This window comes from Ornithodoros turicata, unplaced genomic scaffold (genome assembly GCF_037126465.1).
Source record: "Ornithodoros turicata isolate Travis unplaced genomic scaffold, ASM3712646v1 Chromosome34, whole genome shotgun sequence".
Classification (NCBI taxonomy): Eukaryota; Metazoa; Arthropoda; class Arachnida; order Ixodida; family Argasidae; genus Ornithodoros; species Ornithodoros turicata.
The window spans coordinates 356867-374586 of NW_026999361.1; the positions used below are offsets into that span (position 1 = coordinate 356867).

Below are 17720 nucleotides of genomic sequence, written 5' to 3' on the forward strand. Positions count from 1 at the left end.
TTGGCAACACAAAACTCTGATTGACAGATATCCAGTGGGAATTCTGAAGGATAGTCTTACAAGTCTGAAAACAGAAGCATTTGAGGTGCCAATAAAGGGGGGGGGGGAGCATGTTACTGAAGAATGTAAGAGTAATATATTTTGGGAGAAATTGGATTTTGCCGGAATTGGAGGGAAGCTGGTTCGGGAGGGAGTTAGCTGTTGGAATCGGGTTCATCCTGAAAGAGACGGACCATTTTTCTGTTGTACTATGTTGCACACCTGCCAACCTTCCACATGCAAAATGCGGGAGACCCCGGAACTAAGAAAGGAATGCACAGGCTTTGAACTCCAAGGTTGGGATAGTGTCTGTTCTTCTGTTCTGGCCACTGTTTTCCCAACACTGTGGGAGATTTGGCAGGTATGCAAATGCCCACAAGATATAATGCTAAACAAAAAGAAATGTCATGTGGATTTGTCTTTTCCAGGTGCCTGAGGTTCACGGCATACTCGTCATTCACGAGATGGGTCTGGGGATACCTTGGTCCAAGGAACAGACGACAGACTGTCGACCCGTCTGTTCAGCAAAAACTACTACACGTGGCAGTATTAGCTCTGGCATCAAATCCAGACTGTACTGCACTAAGCTAGTGCCGAGGTGGGAATATTTTCAATTCTGTGCAGATTTTCAATGCGGTGTAGTGACGGGAATAAAGAATGACCCTATAATTGTATCGATTTATTGTACAGTGGAGTATGACGGAGTGGGAATAACGAAATAGCATAAGTTTATTTGCCTCCCATTATGTATGGGAGGCAAATAAACCTAAGCTATTTTATTATGTTGTGCTGTGGTTCTACATTAATGTGGTGTGAAGTCTGGGCGGTTACAGGTACGCTGCCACAGGGATGTTAGGAGGGTTCATGTTGGCAGATCCATATCTGGTGTACTAATACGCTATGCAAGTCTGTGTCCATTGTTTTCATCTTCCTGGAATCAGGGGATGACAACCCCCTTGTGAGATGCGCCGTGAAGTGGGTCCCCAGCACTTGCTTCAGCCATGACCTCCACATCTGAAATATGGCCTTGAGTGTTAACACTCAAAAGAATATGTTGAGGGCCTAGCAGGTACAATAACAAATATAAAAATGACTATGCAAATAAATCTTCCCCTTTGCGGTCCCTATTTCATTGGCACAGTTATTTTCCTGTCGACATTACGTTATAAACGCTGGCTGCTGCATCACACAAGATTCCTTTCACAGAACTCTACAATTTTAAGGGCTCGTACATATCCATTATTTTGTGGGACGTGCAAAAAGAATTGCAATATTTTCGTGGCTTGACAAAACATACCAAATCCAGTTGATTCCGTTGACGTGCTTGCTGCCGCCTGAAATAGAGTCAGAAATTAGCAACAAGGCTGCAGTAGAATACTGATGCAAGTGTCTCGGACGTAGCCAAACACAGATTGCGATGCTTTCACATCCCTGAATGCTACCATCAGGCTTACACTATGAACTGTAGAAACATCCACTAGCTGCAATAAGATTAGAATAATGCTGTCATGTGGGACTGTTACGTTACTCCTGCATAATACTGGCAACAATTAGCACAGCAACAACACACCAATCTTTTTTTCTCTAGAGTACGCGTACTATTGCGTCAGGATGCTGCAATCATTGTAATAATTTGTGTACATTAGTAGCCGGTGTGACTGTAACGTTACAATCGGCGGCGAGGCCAGGTGTTCGCGATTATGTTTACTGTGACAACTGACATTTTTCATCGCAGCGTATAGCTGTGACCACGCAAAATTGTCACTTACCTCCGTTACTGGTTCCTGCCCTTGTTTCTGATCGAATGTGGTAGGGGTGGTAGGCACGGCGTCAATCTTCAGCCGCTTCTGTTTCTGCCGTAGCCCAAGCCGAACTTGCAATACATCTTCATCAAAATAGGCGTCGTCGGCGAAATGACAGGAACAGACGCGTGAAACATTCAATCCTTGGGCCACACCACAGTAGTGGCTGGCGATCGCTGCCACCCACTTTCGTTTCGTTTCGCCATTGCGAGGTCGGTGAAATGTAAGCTCGGGATTCGCGTTATAAGTCTTTCTGCACCCGAGCACGTAGCACCGGTTTCCTGGCTGTGACATCGCACGTCAACGGCGTGAAATCCTAGGCCACACGCTATGGTTCAAAGTACTTCAAAGCAAACGCGACAAGACAACAAGAAAAAGGGGCAGCCGCACGCACAGACACACACAGAATCTGCGGCGGGAAGGAGCGCCTCCTGATGGTTGGTTTATGGTTGACGTCATCCAGTGTCGGCGCCTTGCGGGGATTGCCGTGCGCGCCGGAAGCGCGAACATTTAAAAATCGTTTCTGAGTCAACCAAGTGGATTTGTGCGGAGAAAATTTGCCGGCGTACATTATGAACGACAGGGAACATGACCATAATAGTTCCGGAACACACTTCCGGATGCGACTATCCCTTTAAAGGGACAGTCCGGGAAAACCGGAAGTTGATTTTTTTCAAATGCCACGGAAGCTTACATGCTGGGTGGAAAGTTTCAGCTCACAAAATGGCGTGGTTTTCGAGATATCGAATAAAAAATACTCCTCTGAAGACATCCGGTTTCGTTTTTCTCCATCGCATACTCCTTGCGGAGCGGAGGACTGCGCCGCTGCTGGGAATGCAGAGAGGTGTTTTTGTCTATGAGTGTACTGAACAGAAGGCTACGTCGTGATACCTGTGTTTACGTTGACGCTACTCTGCATTTTAGTCTACATAACGCGTGATTGCTACTCAAAAGCACCATAATGGACAAATGCTAGCACGCAACAATCAACTACCGCGCATGCAGGCATGCGCAAGTCACGTGCGGCATTGCTCTTCTGCACGTCACGCGAAAGCTTGCTGCGGCCTTTACTCGGGACCAACTGCGGCATAGAAAAAAGTCGATTATAAATCGTGCGATACGATTTCTTCTGAAATATTTTGCACAGTTGTTGTGAGGAGTATTAGAAATCATAAGGCGGTGTTTCCCAGACATATGTTTTCGACCTGACTGTCACTTTAAGGGCGTCAGGTGTTGTTGTCTCCTGGTCGTACACGCGATCCTTCAGATATCCCCACAGAAAGAAATCTAACGGCGTCAGGTCTGGGGACCTCGCAGGCCACGACACAGGTCCGTACCTTCCTATCCATCGGCTAGGAAATGCCCTGTCGAGATAGGCACGAGCTTGGCTAGAGCTGTGGGCGGGTGCGCCATCGTGCTGAAACGACAGCTTGCCAAGCCGTGCCAGTGGAACGTTGGCGCAGAACTCTTACACGGGGCACAATAGAATCTCATTGAGGTACCTCACCGCGGTCAGTGTCCCATCAAGAAAGACGGGGCCAATGAGAGCTCCGTCGCAGATACCGCACCACACGTTGAGCGACCACTTATACTGGTGGCGCGTCCTTCCAAGCCAATGCGGATTAGTAGCGCTCCAGTAATGAGCGTTATGCAAGTTCACCTGTGCGTCACGAGAGAAATTTGTCTCATCAGTCCATATGACATTTCTTAGAAATTGGGGGTTCTCATCGACGATCTGCAAAAGCCAGTTGGCGTAGTTCAACCGGCTTTCAAAGTCCTTTTGTTCCAACCTTTGGTGAAGTTGTATGTAGTATGGATGGAGGCCTGCTTCTTTTACCACTCTAAACACCGTGGACAACGGGACGTCTGTCTGCCTGCTCGGCTCGCGGAGGCTAGCTTCAGGGTAGGCCTCAAGAAATGCCAAGATGTTGATGCGAACATCGTCTGACAGCTCCGCAGGCCTACAACGATCCTTGATGAACCTGCCATATCGCTTCAGCGCCTCGTATTGACGGACAATAGTCGATGGGTGTGGTCTTGTGCCAGGGTGCCACCTCTGAAATATCTTGATTACCTTTTTCTTTTTGCCCTCTGCAGCACCTAGGGCAAGGACCACGTCCGCTTTCTGTTCGTTGGAGTAGGGCATTGTTTGTCCCTCAGAGCGTTCAACAAAGAATGTCGGCACAGTGATAGCCCACAGCTTTTCTTTCTTTCTTATTGATTTAATAATCGCGCGCTCGTGGTTCAAGGTAAGCCGTGAGCAGATATCTGAAGGTATATCTAAACAGGTAGCGAAAACAAGCGAAAATACTAAATCAGACCCATCGGCAAGGCTACCATCATGAAGCGCGAGCGATCCTGGGTGTTGACAGTAGAGGTACGATCGTAAACACAAAAACTTTAGAACGTGGGCATGGGTTGTGTGCGTACTAATAGGTTATTCATAATTTCAATGTAGAAAAAACTTTCTGTTGCCCCACTCGTGCACATATACGAAAATCATCTACCACCCGAGTACGTTTCCGTATCCTGGGGCCCTATTCCGAGCCGCTGTCGAGCGGCAGCGACGGTGTCGATACAGGAGTATCGGTAGAAGATGATAATGAGCACCGGAACGGCACCTGCCACTTTTGCCATTCCCATGTAGCTTTTAACGACAGTGCGCATGGTTTGTTGACTGTCGGTAGAGGTTAAGACGTCTGGGAACGAGACGTCGCACTCTGAGCCAATAGTGTAGCAGGAGGAGAATCACGAGGAATGCCTTATTTTGGAAGCAGACGACGACGACGACGACGCGTTGACGATGGAGAAGTCTCGCGCTTCTCGCTCAACGCATGAATAATATGAAATTGTGTTGCTGTTCGTGATAGAGCACCGCAGTTTAGTCACGGACATTTTGCTGACGACCTACACGCAATTAGAATCAGTCGCGATATTAAATTCCCAGAGAAGGAGCTGTCAGAACAGTTAACAAGTGGAGAAATGTAAGCTTTAGGCAGACCTTTGTGTATTGTTTGATATGTATGATAGTAGAGAATTGTCTCTGTGGAAAAGTGGTTTCAATAAAGATGTTTCATCTGATACAAACCCGTTGTCGCCCCATCTAAACACCGGCGCCAACCGTGATCGTGTTTAGCCACGCGACTTGCAGCCGTCTTGACAGCTCTCGCTCTGCTTAACGACAGTATCATCCACCATATCGACAGGGTGGAGGCTGTCGTTCCCGTGAGCGACACCGTCGCTTACGGGCGACGCGTTTGGAGCGCAGGGAATACCAAATTCTCTTCGATAGCGTTACGTTACGTCACATACCACGTGTTCTCGCTCCCGAACGACACGTTCGCGCTACCGACATAGATCGGAATAGGCCCCTGCTCCTTTGCGCATGTGTCACAGTGGCCGGGCGTGTTTATCCGTGCATCTGTGTATCCGTGCCGTGTCTTCGTGCATTGTAGTGCGGGGTTCGTATACTTTTGGGTTAAACAGGTAGCGACGTTCACATCTCGGAGCTGTAGGCCAAGATTAACACGTGTGAACTGATCAATACAATGCATCCCCTGTTGCTGGCCCCGCGAAAAAAAGTCATGGGACGAGCGGCCATGATAGCGTGAGTGTTAGCAGCAATCAGCTGTGCACCAACGATGTCGTGTTTTGTTGCAATGGCCACTCATTGAATAAATGCAAACGTCTAATCACTGTGTGTGAGCATTGCTCCAGGTGAGAAATGGGTCTTAAGTGAACCTTCCTCGTTTCTGTGTGATATCACGGTGCCCTTCTGTTTGGAGTTGTCAAGATATGTGATAACTATATGTATTTCGTATTGATATGTTTCGTTAAACCTGATACGATTTATTTTTTCTGTGTTCTCGTCTGGTACTGTTGCACGGGTGAGGAAAAGGGAATACAACGCAAACGAAGTGCGCGAACGAAAACGTGCCATGGCCAATTATGCACTTCTTATTATTAATACTGCTGACGTCACCTCTGACGCCACTTATTTACAATCGTAGTAGTCCGCGCAACGGATGGATGGCGCTGACCGTCTCTATCATGGCGTCATTCTGAAGACACAGGGGCCTATGGGAGTTGCGCTACATGTTTAGATATACCTTGGATATCTTCCGCTTCCCGTGTTTTGTGTCGCTTCACGCCTAAAGAACAAAGAATCAAGAGATAAAGCGCCGCAGTGACCTCGCTGGTGTCCCTGCACCCGTGACAGATAACAGCATAGGCGGAACGGACTGCATCAATGCTTGTTCGTCAAGCGGCCGTGAGAAAGCGCTGCAATCAAGCGCTATTTTCGCGCGACGGAAACTGATTGCGTCGTGGTTTCGGAACTCCGGGCCCTTTGTGCTGGCTGGGAAAAAAAGACTCCTATGAGCTACAGAGTTGAAACACACTGCATTCGCTTTCTCATGTCACCGCCCACAACTTCACAGTTGACATCTCCGGTGTGATCCACGTAATTAAAAAGTTAGAAAATTAAATTAATTAATTAATAAGTTAATTGCGCGACAAAAATACTATTAAATGCTCCAGGTCACTGGTAACACTATGCACTTGGTTTCATTCTTCTGCGATGATTCATTATTTTTTAAAGGTGGGGTCAATCTTAAATGGAACACCCTGTATATGTTATCTTGGAGGATTCCTGAGTTTCTGTACGTAGGCTGTACAATGGCGCTTGAAGTACAAGGTACGAAAAAGATCACGTTGTAAGGAGGTTAAAACACACAAGAAATATTCTTTGCCCGTACACAGTTGCAGTGGACTCTACGCACTCTACAAACACTAAATATCTCATGCAAGAAATTTTCAAAAGCAAAGTATGTACGACATTCGTAGTCTCCCGTATATATCCATATATCCGTGACAGACGTCACAAGGGCTTTCAGTGGATCTACCAACAGCGCAGAAATGCTACTCGCTGGGATATCGCATGGATGTAAAACGGATCTGTGGCAAACTCCAGTGGATAATCAAATGTCCCGGGCGAGATATCTTACGGACATTTGCTGGATGTATCTGGTTTGCTGGGATAGAGCTAACACGAGGCGAATGGCTGTACATACAGCAAAACCTAACAGGATACTGGTGCAATGAACGCCACGTCACGCGAACAGCAGAATGCATGTTAGCTACCCTGGTGCAAGATGTCACAGATGAATTTGCCAACTCTCTGTGTCAAGTAGGCGTACGAGTTCGGACCTTGAAACCAGCGACAGTCATTTTCGCTTCTGTCACTTGTGGCTTTCTCGGTATATTACGCGTTCATTTTCGTTATAATTGGAATACATTGAGATATTCGACTTGAATTTCAGGATTCCAACGCGAATTGTAAGTGCTAATAAAAAAATTCGCAAATGCCCTATGGTTAGCATATCTGACCGGAAATCAGAAGACCCAGGTTCGATTCCTGGCGTCAGCACCTCTTTTCCCTGAGTTGTTTGCATTTCGTTAATTTCTGGGCGTTTGAGGCTTACTTGTCTGTGTCGTCCCTAATTGTTGGTCTGCCTCGGCCAAATCTCGTTGTTTATGCCCTATGGTGCTTGCCACTTAAGCAGAAACAGGTGGTACACTCACCTACCAGCACGTCGAACGAATGTGGTTTTTTTCTTTTGAAGTTTCAGTTTATTGCAGAACAGTAAAGGTTAGTTCACTTTTTAATGCGAGTATTTCTGGAATCTGAATTCACTCCAGCAGCAAAGTTATCGCCATAATCATCATCATCTGTACCGCCTACCGCCAACATCGTCAAGGAACGAAAGTGGACGAGCCGAGTTTAAACATTTTTGTGCAATACTCAGTAAACCAGATATGTGCCTCAGAAACATCCACGCGATATCCCACTTGGGATTTTGGGATATCCCAGGGACTAGGCTGAGTAGCCGTTGACGTCTCTGGGACAGACAGAGGACCCGCATTTCTTCCACATTTGCTGATCCAGGGAAGGTTCCAGGAATGTCTCTAAGAGATATTTGGACATATGGAGGACATATACAGGACGTATTATTATTATTGTACGTTGCTGCTTTTTAATTTTTATTTAGCTTTGATTTTGTGGCGGCTCGCCAGCGCGACGATAACGACGGCCATCTTCATCCCGCGCATGCTCGTGCCCACACCACGCATTCACCTTCCATCGGATTAAAAACACTTTGGCTCGCAACCTCTCTCTGCCTAGTCGCTTTCTCTAGGCCTCTACATTTTGGTGACCCGAACGTGATTAACTACCAGCAATCATGCCTAACCAAGGAGACACACCGCCCGAACCGTCACCCCCATCTCTCCCCCAGGTAAATGCTTCGGAAATTAAGCTTCCGAGTTTCTGGAACAACGACCCCTCGCTTTGGTTTGTACTTGTCGAAGCGGAATTCGCGAAGCGCCACATTACAAGCCAGCAGACCAAACACCATCATGTTCTAACGTCTCTCTCAGCATCCGTCGCGGCAGAGGTCCGGGACATCGTCGTAAACCTCCCATTTTCGCAAGACTACGACGCCTAGCTCCTGAAAAGCAGAAAATCGCACGTGCTGAATTTGAGCACATGTTGGAGCTTGGGATCGTTCGCCCGTCCTCCAGCTCTTGGGCGTCTCCCCTCCACATGGTGCCAAAGAAGACAGGCGACTGGAGGCCCTGCGGAGATTACCGTGCACTAAACCGTGTCACTATACCTGATCGTTATCCCATCCCTCATATTCACGACTTCACCTTTTCCCTCCACGGCGCCACTACATTCTCAAAAATTGACCTGGTGAAGGCCTATCACCAAATTCCCATGCACCCAGATAGCAATGCGAAGACCGCTATAACAACACCTTTCGGGCTCTTTGAGTATGAGCGCATACCCTTTGGTCTTCGCAATGCAGCGCAGTCCTTCCAACGTTTCGTCGATGAAGTCACGCGAGGCCTTCATTTTTGCTATGTGTACATCGATGACATGCTCGTAGCCAGCTCCTCAGCTGAAGAACATCGCGCCCATCTACGAGAGCTCTTTTCACGTTTGCAAGAGTACGGCCTCATCCTCAACCCCAGCAAGTGTTTATTCGGCGTTGAAGAGCTAGAATTCCTCGGCCACCTTATCAACAGACACGGAATACAGCCTCTTCCACAACGCGTTCAGGTCATCCGTGATTTCCCACTTCCACAGTCATCCAAGAAGTTGCGGGAATTCATTGGGATGATCAACTTCTATCGTCGCTTCATCCCCCATTGCGCTCAGTCTATGCAGCCACTCCACGTGTTGTTGTCTCCCAAGAAATCCAGCTCGGCAAGCATTTCATGGTCGGACGCTGCCCTCCAGGCATTTCACCAGCTCAAGTCCGCTCTCGCGGACACGGCGCTATTGACCCACCCGCTTCCTGATGCTCCGACAAACCTCGTCGTCGATGCTTCCACAGACGCGGTCGGCGCGGTTCTTCAACAGGAAATCAATGGCGCCTGGACGCCACTTGCGTTTTTCTCCAAACCCCTTCGACCCGCCGAGCGAAATTACAGTACCTTTGGTCGCGAACTACTCGCCGTATACCTTGCCATCCGTCACTTCAGATACTTTCTTGAGGGCCGCTCATTTTATGTCCTCACCGACCACAAGCCCCCGACATACTCCATGCACTCAAGTCACTCTTCGTTGAGCCCACGTGAAATCCGCCAACTAGCTTTCGTGTCCGAATTTACAACTGACCTTCGGCACATTCGTGGCGCCGACAATGCCGGAGCCGACGCTCCGTCACGCATTGCGGTATCTTCCGTCACCACAGATGACACCATCGACTTCAGTGCCATGGCTGAAGCCCAAACACATGACCAAGAGCTTGCCCGCTTACGCACCTCGTCTAGCCTGACCTTGCAAGATGTCATCCTTCCCGACACCAACATCTCCCTCACGTGCAAACTCTCTACCGGTGCACCAAGTCCGTTCGTTCCAGAGCCTTTACGCTTCACTGTCTTCAGGACACTCCACTGCCTTTCCCACCCCGGCATCCGCGCCACCCAGCGCCTCGTCACTGCGCGCTACGTCTGGCCCCACATCAATTCAGACATCCGCAAGTGGACACGTTCCTGCCTGCAGTGCCAGAAGGCGAAGATTACCCGGCACATCGTCACACCACCCCAGAAATTCCCACCACCGGAGCATCGTTTCGGGCATGTGCACATCGATATTGTTGGGCCGTTACCATCTTCAAGAGGTTTTCGATATTTGGTCACTTGCATAGACCGTTACACACGTTGGCCAGAAGCCCAACCCATCCCAGACATCACGGCAGATTCCGCCGCCCGTGCTTTCATGGCAACATGGGTCGCCCGTTTCGGCGTCCCAGCCGTCACCACCACTGACAGGGGCCGCCAATTCGAATCGAAGCTTTTTCAAGTCCTTCTCCACTTCCTGGGCTGCCGTCGCAGCCGCACAACAGCCTACCACCCCTGCAGCAACGGTCTCGTCGAACGCCTACACAGACAGATCAAGACCGCGCTTCGTTGCTGCCCTGACCCCTCGTCTTGGGTTAACAATCTCCCTATCATTCTACTCGGCCTCCACTCAGCCGTCAAGACGGACCTGGAATGCTCTCCTGCCGAATTAGTCTACGGCGCCTACCTCCACGTCCCCGGCAAATTCTTGGGTCCCTCATCTCTCGGTTCTGCACCTCTCCCTGCTGCCTCCCTCGACGGGATCCGCGAAGCGATTCGTGCTCTTCAGCCGACACCAACACGACTCCCCGCTGTTATGTCTTTATTGAAAACTAGCACAACTGTCCTGGACCAATGTCCAAAACCGAATGCCTCGAATGTCAGTCCACTCCGCGTGAGCTACCCTCCTCTTCCTTCCTCTCGTTCTTCTCCACCTTGCATCGACACAACACTCCCTCTCTGAAAAGTGGCCTTATGGTCGGAAGCGATCCGGTGGTTTCCGTGTCCTTTCCGAACGCCTAAGGGTGGAGTTTGTTTGGGTAGGTAACCCTGAGTTGACAGGCTGTTGTCCAACTTCGGATGCAGCTAGTCTAGACGCGTTGCGCACTGTCCCATCTGCCAAGACAAACGTGCTGAGTCCCACTTTCTCTTGTATGGCGATGGGCGGACCGTACGCCCGGGATCCTTTCGGACGGTGACCGGGTAGATGGACGCGTACATAGTCTCCCGGCTGGAACTTAGGGGTCCTCACACGGTGGCGTTCGTCGAAATAAGCTTTAGTCTTTTCCTGATACTTCTTGATACGCTCACGTAGCGAAGCCATTTCCCTCTGAATATCTTTGTCCAGGTTCGGGAATCCGGCTACGTCGAGTTTTGATTTCATGCGCCTCTGATGTAGCAGTTCTGATGGCGATAACCCCGTTGCTGCGTGAGCCATAGCCCTGTAGATCCCCAGGAACGCCTTCACATCTTGCGACACAATCTTCCCAGTGAGTGAAATCGTTTGGAGGAAGCCCTTCAGAACTCTATTGAAGCGTTCCACCTGTCCGTTTGCTTCAGGATGGTATATTGCCGACTGTCGGTGCAGTATACCCCTCTCGGCAAGAAAATTCTTGAACTGTAGAGCTTCGAATTGAGGCCCGTGGTCCGAAAGCAAAATTTCAGGGTATCCCTCACGAACGAAGATGTCCATTAAAAACTCAAGGATAACTTCTGTGGTGACATGCGAAAAAAAACGCTACCTCCGGCCACTTGCTAAAATAATCCACAGCTGTGATAGCGAAACGGCAGCGTGCTGGAAGGTTGCCGAATTGACCTACGATATCTATCCCCAACTGCTTCCACGGACCGCAAGGGAAAGGTACTGGCTGTAGAGGTGCTTTGTGCGTCACCGTAGTCTTGTCCGCTTCACGACATATGTAACAGTCTCGTACATAAGTCTCAATTTCAGCGTCCATACGAGGCCACGAATAACGCTCACGTATACGTTGCTTCGTCCGGACGATCCCCGAATGTGACTCATGAGCGATGTCGACAATTCGTTTCCTCAGCGAGGAAGGAGGGATTATCCTTGACCCTCTGAGTACGATACCTCCCACCGAAGTGATCTCGTCGCGAAGTTCGAGATATGGAGAAAGTTGCTCTTGCTGCTGCTTGTCCAGTTGAGGGTCATGTTCCAAGCAACTTAAAACCTGACGGAGCACGACGTCATCGTCCATAGCCTGCAGCAGCTCCTGCATGGTGATGCAGGATAGCGCCTGCTGAACATAGCACACTCATCTTCATCTCCGGTTGTAGCCAGCTTGTGAGGTAGGGGAAGACGTGACAGGGCGTCGGCGACGAAGTTATGCTCTCCTTTCTTGTATACGATGGTGTAATTGTACTGAAGGAGACGTGCAGCCCATCTTGCAATACGCATTGGTGTCCGTCCAGTACCTTGGGTTGACAAAAGCGTGACCAAGGCGTGATGGTCGGTGCAAAGTGTAAATTTGCGTCCAAAAAGTAATACGTGCCACTTCTCGCACGCCCACAAGCATGCCAAAGCTTCCTTCTCCCCAGTTGAGTACCGGTATTCTGTCACTGTCATAGCCCTTGAGGCGAAGCAAACGGTACGTAGACCGTCAGGATGCTCCTGCTGCAGTACAGCTCCCAGACCGAAATTTGATGCATCTGCCGTGACAGCCCATTTGTCTTCAAGGACATTCACTCGTCCACTCATGTTTTCATTCGAAATGATGCTACCCGCGCCCCCCTTGAGCCACCTTACCAAGGCCCGTTCAGGGCACAGCGGACAGACCGTCACTTCACCGTGGACATCGACGGCCGCCACGACACCGTCTCGATTGAACGCCTCAAACCGGCCTTCCTCGACCCATCGCAAATCCCCCTACCTCCCGTTTCCACCGCCGCTGCAGAACCTCCCGCTGTCTCACCTCCTGCCCGCAGTGTCCGCTGGCGCACTCCGCTCCTCCACGGCTCATGGCTTCTGCAGAGGGGAAGCAGTGTGGCGGCTCGCCAGCGCGACGATAACGACGGCCATCTTCATCCCGCGCATGCTCGCGCCCACACCACGCATTCACCTTCCACCGGATTAAAAAGCACTTTGGCTCGCAACCTCTCTCTGCCTAGTCGCTTTCTCTAGGCCTCTACGATTTATTTATTTCTTATTTATATTTTGTTGGTTTTGCGATGCGCTACGATGACATGCCTTGACTGTTTGATTAAACGGCGAACGGCGAATGTTGATAGCGATGTCGAATTCCCATGGAAAAGGTAAAATATGTTTTTTTTTCTTTTGTTTATTGACTGTGGTGCGATACGTGATCGCTCGTTACAGATATGATTAAAAAGGGTATGGCTATGAGGGTATAAAAGAAATATTATTCTTGGAGGCATGCGTGAGATAAATACCACATCAAACATGCCTTACTCTACATGCGAACGGCACATTAGAATGTAAAAATCAAATACAGTGCAAATACATTGGGGACAAATGTTGACTAAAGACGCAACGACTTTTCCATTCGTGATAAAAGTTGACAATATGTTGAAGGTACAATATGGAATCCACGCAAATATTTGGTGCGTAAATCCTCAGTTGAATGGCTCGTGGAAAATTAACGTTGTTCTTTATGCTTACAATCCAAAATTGACCAGGTACAGTTGAAAAAGCGTTGATTCAGCGCTATGTGTCTACATACAACACTAGTCAACATTAGACAACGTAGATTCTACATTACACCGTAGATTCTACATTACACCATCGGTGTTGACTGGCAGCTTATTCTGCAAGAGCTTTTTTATTTGTTCTGTTGGACCTGTCTCAGGAGAGAAGTTATTTATTTAAAGATAGTTTATAACGTTTTGATTCAAAAAATGAAGTTGTGACGGATTCTGAGAATGCTGGAAATGGCTGCCATTGCACAAGAAATCGTTATTGTAATGAAAAGAAATGTCAGTGTAGTCATATTCGTAGTATATTCACAGAATATACACTGGGAGATATTTGTGACGTCTCATGGTGGATATACAGCGGACGTAGTGAGGATACACGTGACATCTGTGGCGTATGAGACCAACTTGGGAGGTGGGATAGTGATGGTTTGCTGGGTAGTGACTTCTTGTGCTGTTGTGTTTCCAACGCTCAAGACGCATTTGTAATCCATCAAGCAATGGGAAGGCAGGAGTCGCATTTTAGTACGCCAAGAGATCCCTCTCTCCTGCAGACACGACTTTTCCAATGGCTCGAGCAACATAGTTGTGTGGTCTGCATCGTTCAACCTGTCAATGAAGCACGCACCATAGAAAGACATTACGCTGTAGCGCGACGAAAGCAAAATTACCACGGCCCACGCACGGACCTTGTACCCAAGCACCATGTTGTGAGCGCAGGGTGCTGTGAAAAAGCGGCGTAAGCGGTACCTGTCCCCCGGGAACACAGATGAGTTGCCAAAGCCAACAAACTCCACACTGCTGCCAACTTCGTTTGATGCACCGTCGACGAGCACTTCCAGAGGTGAGGCTCATGCTGTGCCAACAGAAAAAGAATGGGCCACCCTGACGTGGCTTTCATCAGTGAAGACGAGGACTTTTCCGCCACTCTCCCAGGTGCAGAACACATATTTTCTGTCCTTGGCCAACCACATTTGTCAGCAGACACTGAAGAAGCTGAGATGAGCGGCGCCAATTCCAAAAAGTTCCGTCCCGACAATCCCATGACAGTTAACGATGCCGTGTTGCTAATAACACAGTTTGCAATAAGACATGGATTGTCTTGCTAATGAATGCTCTTTTGGAAGAACCTGTCATCCCTGAGTCCCTGTACATGTTTAAGAAAAGATGTGCAGCTTCTGAAGCAGAGATGGTATATCATTTCTATTGCCCAGACTGCATGACCGCTGTAGGAATATCAGGAGGTTCTCCAAAAGAGAGGAAAAACCTGAATTTGCAGAGCCCATAGTACAAGAAAAGATACACTGGTATGGAACTCTCCAATGGAGGCAGCTTCTTCGCGGTTTTGCCAACAAGACAGCCACTTACGTCTCTACTGCATATACGTAGTATATCAGAAAAAATACACCAGTCGCTGGACAGGCTACCGCAGAGTTTGGAGGAACCTGTCCGTGGTCCTGACTATGATCTATTAGGTCGTGGTGCCGACTTAGGAACAACAACAACAAAGTATCACAGCAGTGCGCGTTAGGTGGAGCATAAATCATATATACTGAAGAGATCACGAAGTTGTTATTAACCTTCTAAGTCATGATCTTTTTGCCGCTGTGGTCTAGGGAACCATAGTTGTGAAGTACAGGGCAGACTTGCTTGATATGCCTGACAGGACTCATTCTGCAATGATTGAGGACATGAAGGTGGCTGTGACCCACGGACCAACAAATAGAGTGAAAGGCCCAAGTCCGCTGATCAACCTGAAGGGTTTCTATATAGTGTGGAGCTTCACTCCGGACTACATGCACTGTGCACTTTAGTTGTCACAAGACAACCATGCAACATTGGCTGGAGAGTGCTGGAGAGCCGTACTACATCAGGAGGCCAAGCAACCTGGCAATTATAAACGAAAGACTGTGCAGCATAAAACCACCCTCCACGTTTTCCAGGCTTCCCCGTTCATTGCCCTTGTCTGAGCATTGGAAGGCGGCAGAGTTGGCGGCGGTGGCTGGTATACTAGAGCCTACCATCTTTGAATGGAACCTTAGGTGGCAAATATTTCCACCACTTTCGACTTCTTGTATGTGCTATTTTTCTTTTGCTGAAACAGCCAGTGCATGGTAGTGACATCAACCTGTCGACAAAGTTCCTAGTTGAATTTGTGTTAAAGACACAACAATATTACGGGGAAGGACAACTCACCTTCAATGTCCACCAATTGGTTCACTTGCACAAAAGTGTTGTTAACGTCGGACCTCTGTGATCTCACTCATGTTCACGTTTGAGTCCAATATGGGCCATGACGTCACTTCATTGCTCCTTTAAAGATATTATATTCAGGATTGCAAAAGTTGTTCTGTTAAGAGAGCTGTAAAATGTTGATCTATGTGTGCACATAAACTTAATATGCAGCAAGTAAACGTTGCCAATTTTTAAACTACTATCATGCATGTATAGGCTCCTCGAGGCATTATTATTTTGAACAAGGAATAACGTAGTTTGGAACTGCCAGTGGTTATGAACATTGTGAATGCTGCATGCAGCAATGTCGTATGTTTAGTAAAGGGGATTATTTCTACCTGCAGCTTTATTTATTTCTGTTGGGTGCTTCAACGAAACGCTTCTACTGGCTATAATTATTGGCTAAAATTTCCTTCAGTGTGCCCGGCGTCGGAAACCTGGTGCCCCTATCGCCTGGCAGCAGCCGCAGTAGCCCCCTCTTGCTCTCACGGTTGGGTCACTGCAGGAGGGACACCGCCACGCATTCGCCTGGAGAATTCCGGGTGTCGCCACCTAGCGGACATCGTTCCGTGACGTCACGGATCGGATGCTTCTGTTGACAGTAGACGACGTTGCCTTACTGACTGGGAAATCTGTCGGTGTTCGCGCTGTTTTGTCACTTTTTTGCACATCACAAATCCGAAGACAGTGAATGATTCACTGAAATGGGCGACAATTACGTCGCCGACGAACCGTTTCATCGGCGAATTCCAGGTATAGTTGTAACTATCAGTATTGGTTTTGTTTCGTGCTGCATGACCACTTGGCTGACGCTGTACGTTCTGTGGACGATGTGAGCATGCTGCAAGGGCTTTGGAATTTTCATTTTCACAGTGGCCCTACCGGTGTCAAGTATAAATGCCTATGTTGGAGTGTCCTGCGAAAATGCACGCTGTCTGATAGAAGGTGAAAGAGCGTTTGATGCTGGGCACGTTGTAGACTGTCGAGTAAAACCCTCGGACGACAGGGAGTACCAGTTTTTAGCTTTCGTGCTGTCAACTCCAAACATAAACGGCAGTCCACACGTACTCTCTGTGACCATTAACAGGGACCGACACGTGGGTAGAACAGCATGTTCTAGCAAAGCAGGGTGAGGCTGTACCCAGCGATCAACCATGTGCGTCACATCTTTGTTTTTCTGATCGCGGTGCTTTGGATTTTTAGGAGTCCTAGATGCAAGCATATTGTTACCGTCTTACTGCATATCAATTCCGGAAAGACATTTGATGTGTTGTCCAAGACTGACCTCCCACAGAAGTAAAGCAGAAATACGCGCCCTGTCTCGCTACATGCCTCCCGTGTGTAAAAGAGGTAATATATATATATATATAGTTATTAATTACACAATATCTGTGTAGTGGTAGTAAAGACGAAGCCACATGAGTTCCACCCCTTTCACCGAAACTCAGGGTATGTTTCCCACCTCCAAGACACAGGAACGTTACCTCTTGGCCTTGTCAACTGTTCATACCCTTGGCGTCAAGCTCCTTGCACATGTGCATGCTTGCATTTGACCAAAGTAATGCATGGAGACTTTCTCTCATCAACATTGCTTGAACACGGGACACAACAACGAGAGAACACATCACCTTGTTGAATTCTTAGGTAAAGCGCAGTGCTATCCGGCTTCCCAAGGAAAGTACTCTGAGGAGGCTACTGAACGGTCTGAAATAGCATAGTGCAGCAGTGATTCATTGTCAGGAGGACCTGAGCCAAGCCGTGCCACTTCCTAAGTGCATCACAACACATTTAACCTTCTCAAAGTCAGTGCAAGCGAGTCACCACTATTCTCTAGAAATTATGAAAACGGTTGTGACTATAGAATTATCTGTCAGATAGCAAAGCTTGCTGAGGCCCACCTCACATTTATATGGAGTCCAATTAATGAAGAAACTTCCAAATGTGGTTCGCCATACCAAATTTATGCATTGACATCACAGGGGAAATACAAGGCTGTCACAGAGAGAAAAAGATAAAGAAGCACAGCACACAGTACCAGAAGAGCACCTTCTACTGCAGGTACCC

General features: G+C 48.3%; 1 protein-coding gene across 1 annotated transcript; it reads right to left on the reverse strand.

Annotated features, from left to right (window-relative positions):
* Window positions 1-10722: 10722 nt before the first annotated feature.
* LOC135373887 (uncharacterized protein K02A2.6-like) lies at window positions 10723-11989 on the reverse strand. Its single transcript, XM_064606927.1, has 2 exons — window positions 11842-11989; window positions 10723-11462 (listed from the first exon to the last, which is right to left on the reverse strand). The coding sequence occupies exons 1-2, from the start codon at window positions 11987-11989 to the stop codon at window positions 10723-10725; spliced, it is 888 nt and encodes a 295-aa protein (XP_064462997.1).
* Window positions 11990-17720: the final 5731 nt, after the last annotated feature.

What these genes read in the sequence shown, in the direction of transcription:
- LOC135373887 (XM_064606927.1), bottom strand. Translation starts at nt 11,989, where the DNA reads ATGCAGGAGCTGCTGCAGGCTATGGACGATGACGTCGTGCTCCGTCAG. An exon ending in CGAGATCACTTCGGTGGGAG is followed by an intron (nt 11,463 to 11,841) that starts GTATCGTACTCA and finishes ATGTCACCACAG; the next exon opens with AAGTTATCCTTGAGTTTTTA.